The 10,703-nt window shown below is 60.2% G+C and overlaps 1 protein-coding gene across 1 annotated transcript in view; it reads left to right on the forward strand.

The window, feature by feature from the left end:
- Positions 1 to 10,643, forward strand: part of DNAH10 (dynein axonemal heavy chain 10) — an 85,211-nt gene extending 74,568 nt beyond the window's left edge. Inside the window, exons 64-79 of the mRNA XM_040987127.1 lie at positions 371 to 600; positions 1,181 to 1,454; positions 1,590 to 1,694; positions 1,979 to 2,133; positions 2,615 to 2,769; positions 4,269 to 4,452; positions 5,013 to 5,213; positions 5,692 to 5,901; positions 6,008 to 6,103; positions 6,599 to 6,770; positions 7,523 to 7,654; positions 7,738 to 7,949; positions 8,051 to 8,218; positions 9,145 to 9,325; positions 9,896 to 10,041; positions 10,194 to 10,643. Coding sequence (XP_040843061.1) covers positions 371 to 600; positions 1,181 to 1,454; positions 1,590 to 1,694; positions 1,979 to 2,133; positions 2,615 to 2,769; positions 4,269 to 4,452; positions 5,013 to 5,213; positions 5,692 to 5,901; positions 6,008 to 6,103; positions 6,599 to 6,770; positions 7,523 to 7,654; positions 7,738 to 7,949; positions 8,051 to 8,218; positions 9,145 to 9,325; positions 9,896 to 10,041; positions 10,194 to 10,340 — 2,768 coding nt within the window. The 3' untranslated portion in view covers positions 10,341 to 10,643. The remainder of the gene's footprint in view (positions 1 to 370; positions 601 to 1,180; positions 1,455 to 1,589; positions 1,695 to 1,978; positions 2,134 to 2,614; positions 2,770 to 4,268; positions 4,453 to 5,012; positions 5,214 to 5,691; positions 5,902 to 6,007; positions 6,104 to 6,598; positions 6,771 to 7,522; positions 7,655 to 7,737; positions 7,950 to 8,050; positions 8,219 to 9,144; positions 9,326 to 9,895; positions 10,042 to 10,193) is intronic.
- Positions 10,644 to 10,703: the final 60 nt, after the last annotated feature.

Here is a 10,703-nt window from a genome sequence, read left to right on the forward strand (position 1 = left end):
GGGGGCCTTGGGGCCGGGGGCTCTGAGGGCCACAGGTCCAGGCCTGGTGACCCCATGTAGAGAGCTATTCCACAGAGTTGAGCTCAGCACCAGGCAGGCTTGGTGCCAGCCTCATGGAGTGCATCTGGGTGGAGAGAGCCATGGTGACGCCCAGAGGCGGCAACCACAGCTTCGTGGGACTGACTGTGGGGCTGGGTGGGGCATCCAAGGACACGCTCTGGTCGGAGACTCTCCCCTTTGTCTCAGTCCGTTGTGGGAAGAGTCAGAGGCTGCCACCCATGTGTCTTCACTCAGCCATGTGCCTTCGGTCACTCAGGCCCCGTGGCCCCGGCTGGCCACAGGTGCTGAGGGGCGCCTGTGGTCCCCACAGTCACACTGAAGGGCCTCGAGGACCAGCTGCTGAGTGTGCTGGTGAGCCATGAGCGGCATGAGCTGGAGGAGCAACGGGAACACCTGATCCAGGAGACGAGTGACAACAAGAACCTGCTGCGGGACCTGGAGGACTCGCTGCTGCGGGAGCTGGCCACGTCCACGGGCAACATGCTGGACAACGCCGAGCTGGTGTACACCCTGGAGGAGACCAAGTCCAAAGCCATGGAGGTGCCTGGCCAGGGGAAGGGGGGCTCCTGGCTGGGACTTTGGGGGACCGGTTCACATTCCAGGGGTCCAGAGCGTCCACCTGGGACCTGTTGAGGTGGGCTTCCGCTCATCTGGGGGTTTGAGTGATGGGAAAAGGTTGCCGCCTCTGGGTGTGCTATGGGAGGCAGGTGTCCTGGCGGTGTTCGCAAGGACTCAGCCTACTGAGGCTGGCAGAAAAGCTGGCCACATCCAGCTTATGGCAGAAGGAGCCAACACCCACGGGAGTCCTCAAGACGTTCTCTGCATTTCTGGGCTGTGTCAGCTGTGTCACCTGTGTCCTCCAGTCCCTCCCATGATCACAGGACCACCCCACCCCCGGGGACTCACAGGAATCTCCCTTGTTCCCAGGAGGACGGTTCTGGGAGTTCCTTGAGTCATACGCCTGCCTTGGGCTGGCCCTGGTAGCCCAGGGAGCGCCAGTTTGGGATGGCTGAGTGTGTGACGCTCCCCTAGAGATGTAGGGGTGCCGGGGAGTGGGCCCCCAGGCCCCTGCCCACCCTCCGGCCATCCTGGTCCTGCGTGACCCATGCCTCGCCCCCAGGTGTCCGAGAAGCTTAAGCTGGCCGAGAAGACAGCCCTGGACATAGACAGGCTGCGTGACGGCTACCGGCCGGCCGCCCGCAGGGGCGCCATCCTCTTCTTTGTGCTCTCCGAGATGGCGCTTGTTAACTCCATGTACCAGTACTCACTGAGCGCCTTCCTCGATGTGTTCGGCTTGTCGCTCAAGAAGTCGCTGCCTGACTCCATCCTGCTCAAGCGGCTGAGGAACATCATGGACACGCTGACCTTCAACATCTATAACTACGGCTGCACGGGTGAGCCCAGCGGGGCTGTACAACGGGCTTGGCTTCCTCCCCCAAGTGCGCTGGGGCCTGTGGTGCACAGGGCATGTGGCATGCGGCTCGTAGTGGGAGGCACAGAAGTTTGATGCTGTGTGCTGCTTCCCACAGGGCTGTTTGAGAGACACAAGCTGCTGTTCTCATTCAACATGACCATCAAGATTGAGCAAGCCGAGGGCAGGGTGCCCCAGGAAGAGCTGGACTTCTTCCTTAAGGGTAACAGTGCCCCTTCGCTTCCTGCCCCCTCCTCTGAGTCCCGGTTCCAGTCCGTGCAGTGGCACGTCCTCCTCTCTCCCTGGGACCCCAGCTTCCGCCAGCTCCCAGGCAGGCTGGACTCAGAGCCTTCGACCTGGGTCCCTGGTAGTGACCAGGGCAAGCTGATGCTGCTGCCTCGTTCTTGACCTGTCCTGCCTGGTGGACTTGTCCAGAAACAAGCGAGGCCAACATGGCGGCATGGGTAGCATGGCGACTGCTGACCCCTCTCTTTCTGCTGTGGCCAGGGAACATCTCCCTGGAGAAGAGCAAGCGTAAGAAGCCGTGCGCGTGGCTGTCTGACCAGGGCTGGGAGGACATCAACCTGCTGTCAGAGCTGTTCGCAGACACCTTTGGGAACCTTCCTGGTGACGTGGAGAAGCACACTGCCACCTGGCAGGAGGTGTGGCCACCTGCTCTTCCTCCACCCCACTCCCCTACCTTCCAGCCGTCTTCACACCTAGACTGAGCCCTGGCCCCGTGCGAGGGACCCGTACAGAGTGGGGGCAGTGCCTTCTGAGTGCCTGGCCAGGGTTGTTCTTTGTCTCATTCAGGCAGTGGGCTGGGAGGATCATCAGTCTGTCCAGCCATCTGTCACCTACCCATCTGTCCATTGTATTCTCCGCTCCCTCCAGCTCTGCCCTCCTATCCATCCTTCCACCTGTTCACCCACCCACCAGGTACCAGGTACTTGATGAGCATGAGAGCCTCAACAGTGAATAAGACTCGGTCCCCTCCCCTCTGCAGCCGAAGAGTCTCTGGTGTGGGAAGTGTTAGAGCAAGTTCAGCATGGCTGGGGTGGGGGGCTCCTGCACCTGCCGATCCTCACCCCTTTACGCTGGCCTTGGGCACTTCACACCAAAGCGGGCTTTGCTTCCTGCCAGTGGTATGACCTGGATTCCCTCGAGCAGTTCCCGTTCCCGCTGGGCTATGACAGACACATCACCGCCTTCCAGAAGCTTCTCATCCTGCGCTGCTTCCGCGTGGACCGTGTGTACCGGGCCGTGACTGACTACGTGACTCTGACCATGGGAGAAAAGTAAGTGCATCCCTCTGGGGTGTTGGCCCTGGCTTGGGAGGAGGAGTGTCGCTCCCTGGTCCCCCAGGCTGGTCTGGGAGTGATGGGCTCCCCAGGTTTCTGGGTCGTGCTGGTTACTTCAAATTTCCTCATAGCCACCAGACAACACCAAACATAGCGCCCTCTAGCACTGCCTTTTATAGAGTGCAGTGTGTCCAGCTGCTAGGCTGTGTAGCCACCATCAGCCCCCTGAGACATTCTGACTGCTCTTCCGGGAGCTGCAGCTGCTGTGTGTCCCTGTGAGTCGAGCATCTCGGCAGGGACCAGCCTTGTGGCAGTTCCTCCTCGTGGAGGGCCTGGGGGCCCAAGGAAGCTCAAGTGGCACTGAGCACAGTACCAATGGGAGAACTCACAGGGGCAGCTCAGCTGCACCTTCATGACTGGCAGCAGGAAGAGCAGGGGCTTGGGTGGCCCTCCCAGCCAATCCCTGGTCCATGCAGGCCACCACTCTCAGCCCCAGGCCATGGAGGGCAGGTGGCAGAAGGGCTGGAATGGTGAGATCCCCAGCACCTTGAAAGAAGCCAACCCAGAGTTTTGCGTGACATCTCTTGACAGTTAGATGGCCAGATCGCAGGCTACTGCCAAACAGCTGGGGAGGGCATTGGACACAGGGGCCATCCACAGCCTGCATCTACATGTCTGGCATTGGTTCTTGTCTCTGCTCCTGGTCCAGCTGAAGCACCCGGGGCACAGATGGTGAAGGGCCAGGTCCTCCAGTCCTGCCACCCATGTGGGAGACCCTGATGGAGCTCCTGGCTTCAAAATGGCCCAGCCCTGGCTATTGGGGCCCTCTGGGGAGTGAATCAGTGGATGGAAGAATTGTTCTCTCTTTCTACATTTCAAATAAATGAAAATGAAATAAGAATCAAAACCGCACAAGTGACTCGTACTGGGTGATGCAGAGAGAAGCTGCTTCGGTACTGTTTCTGGCACCCGCATCTGGCGAGACCCCAGCCATGTTGCCACCAGGCAGAGGTGGAGAGGGAGGCAGCTGTGTGCGTGAGGCCCAGGCACCCAGGGCGGCCCCACTTGGTGAGAGCCTGCACTCCTGAGGCCACACTGGGCCTGGGAACCCTGCCATGGTGATGCTCAGTCCTGCTGGCCCTCCTGGGCCCCGTCTCTTCTCAGACTCACCACTGCCTGTGCCACTGTCTGCCCATGAGGGTTCCTTGTTGTTCTTGTATTTTTAAGGTTCTTTTATTTGAAAGGAAGAATGACAGGGCTGAGCAGGGATGGGGATTGAGCAAGCTCTCGTATTCTGCTGTTTGCTCCCTAGGTGGGTGCAGTGGCTGTGCCTGGACCAGGCTGAAGGCAAGAGCCTGGAGCTCCGCCCAGGTCTCCCCCATAAGGGGCAGGGGTCCAGACATGGGGGTCCGTCTTGGGCTGCCTCTCCAGCAGCCTGAGTGGAGGCTGCACTGGCCCAGCTGAGCCTGTGCACACCTTGCTGCTGTGTCCGGCAGGTACGTGCAGCCCCCGATGATCAGCTTCGAGGCCATCTTTGAGCAGAGCACACCCAGCTCGCCCATCGTCTTCATCCTGAGCCCTGGCTCTGACCCCGCCAGCGACCTGATGAAGTTAGCCGAGCGCTGCGGTTTTGGAGGAAACCGCCTCAAGTTCCTAGCCATGGGTCAAGGTCAAGAGAAGGTAAGAGGCAACTGGGGGTCCTTGGGTGCATTCAGAGCGTGTTAAGCAGGTTGCACTGAGCTGTGGGCCCTGCTCACACTTCCAACACAGGGAGCCCCGGACTCAGGCAGGCGATGTGGCTTATGAGACCTGCCCATGGGCATTGCCGTCACCCTTGGTCCCTGGCCCCCCACTGCTCTGACTGGTCAAGGGCAGCAGGGCCTCAGCAGCATGCAGGGCAGAGTCATGGCATACACCCACGCATGCCATTTAAGATGCTCCAGGGCGCACCATGGGGCCAGCCCTGTGTGGGACAGAGAGTGCTGGGAAAGCCTGGGAATGAAGCAGTAGGGTTACCCATGCCAATGCTGGGTTAGCCAGCGGGCGAGCCAAAGGCACTGGTGCCCACCTCCAGGTGATGCTGCAACTCTGCCTCAGGGGTGTGAATTGGAAGAATCTGGGGCTCTTGGAAGGGGGAGAGGTGCAGGTGCCCCACGCTCACTCATCCTCCAGACTGGGAGTGTCTCTCTGGCTTTGGGACGCCAGCCTCGGCCTCACCGCCCCCCTGAACCCTGGTACAGGTGGCGCTGCAGCTGCTGGAGACAGCCGTGGCCCGTGGGCAGTGGCTGATGCTACAGAACTGTCACCTCCTGGTCAAGTGGCTGAAGGACCTGGAGAAGTCACTGGAGAGGATCACCAAGCCGCACCCCGACTTCCGCCTGTGGCTCACCACGGACCCCACCAAGGGCTTCCCCATCGGGGTCCTGCAGAAGTCCCTCAAGGTCTGGCATTGGGACGGGCACCCTGCACCAGCAGCCCTGTCCCCTGTCTGTGTGTGTGTGCAGTGAACACTCAGGGTACCCACAGCCTGGAGGGCACCTTACCAATCCCCTCTCCCCCTTCCTCTCTGGGAGGAAGCTGCTGTCCCCTGGTGACTGGACTCCCAGGCCATCTCTGCCACTTCTGCAAGTGGCCATGACAAGGTCTAGTGGGCTGTGCACCAGGGCCACACCAGTTGACCCCCACAGTCCAGGGCTGCATGCAGAGGACTCAGGTGGCCTCAGGCCCCTCTGACTGCTCCCCCAGGGGACGTTCTTCTGGAACATGTGGGAGAAGATGCAACGGCTTCTGCTCACTGCTGGGGACCCCAAGGTTCAGGGTTGTGTGCTCGAGACAGTGGTAGTGTTGGCTCCACACGGCGGCACTGTGGGGAGACTGCCAGGGAGACAGGCTGCCCGAGCTGTGTCCCCTCTCCCTCAGGTTGTCACGGAGCCACCCAATGGGCTCAAGCTGAACATGAGGGCCACCTACTTCAAGATCACTCAGGAAATGCTGGATCAGTGCCCACATGCCGCCTTCAAGTCCATGGTCTATGTGCTGGCCTTCTTCCACGCCGTGGTACAGGAGCGGAGGAAGTTTGGCAAGATCGGCTGGAACGTGTACTATGACTTCAACGAGTCCGACTTCCAGGTGCCAGCTACTGCTGCCTTCCCCACCCCCGCCAAGTCCCGGCCGTGTCACCTCCTGCCTCCATGGGCTGCTCTCTCTCTCATCGGGCTGTACCCCTTCTCTTAAGGTCTGCATGGAAATCCTCAACACGTACCTGACAAAAGCCTTCCAGCAGCACGACCCCCGCATCCCATGGGGCAGCCTGAAGTACCTCATTGGGGAGGTAGGAGTGCCTGGGAACCCTGGACGGCTGCAGCTAGACCAGGCCCTGGTGCCCTGGGTCCTTTCTCACTGCTGCTCCCCATGGTTGCGGGTGTCCGAGGCCCTGTGACATCAGCCCGGCCCAGCCTAGGGGCCGCTCAAGGTCCTGGGGACCTCATGCATGGGGGTCCTTGAGCCGGATTGTGGCCTCACCAGGCCGTGGGCCTGTCCACCAGCTCCAGGGACAACAGTGACCCTGAGCCGGGTGGCTGCTGACTTCTTTGGTTTGGTTCTGTTTTGTTTTACTTGTCTGGTGCTTAGTAGGGGTTTCTATCGTTCCATTCCCGCGCCACTCTGGGCCCGATGCCTGGAGAGATCTTTCCGCAGCTCCTCCATGCTGTGGGGCTCGAAGGTTATTCAAACCAGCAGGTCAGAGCTGAGCAGTGGCCAGGTGGGGAGGAGCTCGCCCAGGGCCCAGCAGACACACCCTGCTGGCCCTCACTGGTCTCCGTTTCAGGTCATGTATGGGGGACGCGCCATCGACAGCTTCGACCGTCGCATCCTGACCACCTACATGGATGAGTACCTGGGCGACTTCATCTTCGACACCTTCCAGCCATTCCACTTCTTCTGGAACAAGGAGGTGGACTACAAAATCCCCACTGGGGATATAAAGGAGAAATTTGTTGGTGAGATTTCTTTCATATGTTGGCCAAAGGCAGGGCCTCGATGGCTTGTAGAATCAGGAAATGTTAGGAAGCCTTCTCAAAATTTTTAAATTTCAGTTGACAAAGGAAGGTTGGGGGTGGGGGAGTTATCTTCCATTCGTTGATTAACTCTCTAAAAGCCTGCCACAACCTGGGCTGTTTAGTCTGAAGCCAGGAGCTGGGAGCCCCGTCCCTGTCTCCTGCGTGGACAGCAGAGGCCCAAGCATTTGAACCATCACCTGCTGTCTCCTGGGCCACATAAGCGGGAAGCTGGACTGGGATTGGAGTGGTTGGGGCTTGAATTCAACACTCTCGACACGGGCTGCAGTCCCCATGGTGTTGTAGCTGCTGTACCAAACACCTGTGTCTAAAGTTTGTTAAAGTGCTCTTCTGTTTCCGGTGGCTGCCTCGGTGGCTCTCCCAACCCTGGCCAGGCTGGGGCTTCATGCAGGTCAGGCCTGGTCCCTGAGTGGGCCTGTGAAGGACCTGACAGCTGCGCGAGCTAGGTCAAGCCTCCTATCCTGGGGCAGGGCCACCTCTAGGACAGTGCAGCCACAAGCTCAGTGGGCATCTGCATTCAGAGCTGTGTCTGCGCATGCCTGTGTGTGTGTGGTGTGTGTAGTGTGTATGGAATAAACACTTCCACACTACAGTGCAAGTCTCAGCCATGCCCATCTGGGACCCTCGGAACTGGGGTGGGTTTGCAGTGTGGCCTCTGTTCCCTGTGGTTCTAGAAGCCATTGAGGCCCTGCCTCTGGCCAACACGCCGGAAGTGTTTGGTCTTCATCCTAATGCCGAGATTGGCTACTACACACAGGCAGCCCGAGATATGTGGGGGCACCTGCTGGAGCTGCAGCCGCAGACGGGTGAGCAGGCTGGTGGGTGGGCGCGGGTGCTCTGGGGACCCTCCAAGGACCGGCACCTCGGGATGTGCTGGTACTGGTTGTAGGGGAGTCTAGCACTGGCGTGAGCCGCGATGACTACATCGGCAGCGTGGCCAAGGACATCGAGCACAAGATGCCCAAGGTCTTTGACCTAGACCAGGTCCGGAAGCAGCTGGGCTTTGGCATCTCCCCCACCTCGGTGGTACTCCTGCAGGAGCTGGAGCGCTTCAACAAGCTTGCCGTGCGGATGGCACGGTCGCTGGCCGAGCTGCAGAGGGTGAGCCTGGCATGTGCATGCGTGACGGGGGAACAGCGGGGGAGGCAGCGCGCACCACACTTGGGGCCGTCTCACCCCACTGCACTTGTTTTGGTCACCAGGCCTTGGCAGGGGAAGTTGGGATGAGCAGCGAGCTGGACGATGTGGCCAGGTCCCTCTTCATTGGACACATCCCTGGCATCTGGAGGAAGCTCGCCCCTGACACCCTCAAGTCCCTGGGGAACTGGATGGTATACTTCCTGCGCAGGTTCAGCCAGTACACATCCTGGGTGAGTGAGGGCAGCAAGCCGGCCTGGCTCCCGCAGCTCCTCAGGGTCTCTGTGCGTTGCTCTGCCTTTACTCCCTTCCACGTGAGGCCTGCTCTACACACTGGGTTTTTAGATTGTTTATCTGAGGTGCACGTGCACACTCCCACGAGAGCAGCCTCCATCTGCTAGTTCACTCTAAGCAGTCGTAGTGACTGGGGCTGAGTCAATCTGAAACCGGGGGCTTTTTCCAGGTCTCCCACATGAGCACAGGAGCCCAAGGAGCTGGGCCCTCCTCCACTGCTTTCCCAGGGGCATTAGCAGGGAGATGGATCAGCAGTTGGAGCAGCTGGGACTCAAATCTGTGCCCTGCTATGCGATGCCCGCACTCCAAGTGGCAGCTTCACCTGCCGTGCCCTGTGCATTGGCTATCAGCTGTTCTGTCTTAGGTCACACAGATATGGCTCTTTCTGGATGTCCTGTGTCCTGGTTCCTCTGATGGACATCTGGGTGGTCATGGGACATGTGTGTTCTGCCACACTCGGGAACGTGTGCCTCAGAATCCACAGTATGATATGCGTGTGTGTGCTGTGGCTGTCTCCCAGTGTGGCTGTCTGCCGCTGTGCCGCACACTGGCTGGAGAGCTGTGTGACAGTGCTGGCGCTATATCTCCCAGCTCCTCCTCTCCAGAGGTTTAAATGTCTCCTCACCTGTCTTCAGGACTCTGAGCTACGGAGACTCTCAGGAGACTCGGCTCCTGTGCTGCTCGGGTTTCCCTCTCACACCTTTGACCCATCTGGCATTTGGCAGGCCAGCTGAATTTCATTCTTCTCCATGTGGGCTGCCACTGTGCCCCTGAGGGGGGGACTTGCTAACCCTCTGGGGTTGCGCTTGACCCTGGCGTCTGGTGGCAGCCTCCAACCCCAGCCCTCATTCTACTCTTCCCGTAGGTCACCGAGGGCGAGCCTGGCGTCATGTGGCTCTCGGGGCTGCACATCCCCGAGTCCTACCTCACGGCGCTGGTACAGGCCACATGCCGCAAGAACGGCTGGCCCCTGGACCGCTCCACCCTGTTCACGCAGGTCACCAAGTTCCAGGATGCGGAGGAAGTGAACGAGCGGGCAGGACAAGGTGGGCCTCTCCCTGAGCTGGCCTCCATGAAAGGGCCAGGCTGTGTCTGCTCACCACCTCCCTGAGCGGGCACAGGGCTTCCCTTCTCCATTGGCACCTGGGGTTCAACCTTGTTAGTTCCTGGGAAATGGGCTCCTAGTCAGCCTTGGCTCTGGACATGAACTGGGTCAGCAGGCAGCGTCCTGTGAGCTGGGAGGCTGTGTGGGAGCCATTTCTCTAACTTCAGCTCCCACAGGTGTTGGCTTCCAGCTAGGCAGCTGGTGATTGCTGCTCCCTGCCATGCGCACAGGGGCTCATGGGGCGGTGTCTGGACTGTCACGTTCCCTGGGGCCACACGACAGACCCTTCTCAGCCTCTTCTTTGTGGCCAAGAGCCTGCTCTCATGGGGTTCCTGAGGCGCCAGCTCTGACTTGTGCCTGGATGCCAAGTCCGCACTTGCTCCTCAGGGTGAGGGAGGCGTAATCTGTGGGGTCCCTACTGTGCTGCTCAGGGTGTGGGAGAAGTCCGAGTGTGCAAGGGCAGCCGGCTGTGGGTGCTCCACGTGGCTAGCACTTCCCCTTCTGCCTGCAGGGTGCTTTGTCTCAGGGCTGTACTTGGAGGGCGCCGACTGGGACACAGAGGCAGGCTGTCTGATCAAGAGCAAACCCAAGGTGCTGGTTGTGGAGCTGCCCATCCTCAAGATCATCCCCATTGAAGCCCACCGCCTCAAACTGCAGGTGAAGGCCAGCTGCCGGCCACCCTGTGCCTGGCCACGTGCCGGGACCACAGCTGTGCGGGAGGGCGTTGTGGGAGATTCATGAAGGGGTGGCCTGTCTGAGCGTGCAGTGCCCAGCCACAGCCCTGCCTCCTCCGTGGCCCTCCCCTGCAGAACACCTTCCGGACCCCCGTCTACACCACCTCCATGCGACGCAACGCCATGGGAGTCGGCCTGGTCTTTGAAGCAGATCTCTTCACCACGAGGCACATTTCTCACTGGGTGCTGCAAGGGGTGTGCCTCACCTTGAATTCAGACTGACGCAGGGCCAAGGCCACGGCTGCCGTCCACCTGCTGCGCGCTCCCGGCGGGCCGGCACTGCCGCTGTGCCCCCTTCTTTGATGTCAGCCGCTCAGCTCCAACCAGAAAGCTATCCATAATGGTTTTGTTTTTTAAACTCCTTTTCCAGGATTCTTGTACTCAACAAGCAAGCCCCCAGAGCCCCTGGGCTGTGGAGCTGTGTCAAGGCCTTACCTGGACTGCTGCCCACTCTGCCAGGTCTGAGAAGTGGTGTGGGGTCAGGCTCAGCGGGGCATCGAGGGCTCGCAGCCCTGGCAGGCCCTGGCAGAGCTCCAGCAGGTGCCATGGGCACCCACAGCTCCTCACCCTCCCACCCTGGGTAAG

This window comes from Ochotona curzoniae, unplaced genomic scaffold (assembly GCF_017591425.1).
Source record: "Ochotona curzoniae isolate NIBS_2020 unplaced genomic scaffold, NIBS_Ocur_1.0 contig_46, whole genome shotgun sequence".
NCBI lineage: Eukaryota > Metazoa > Chordata > Mammalia > Lagomorpha > Ochotonidae > Ochotona > Ochotona curzoniae.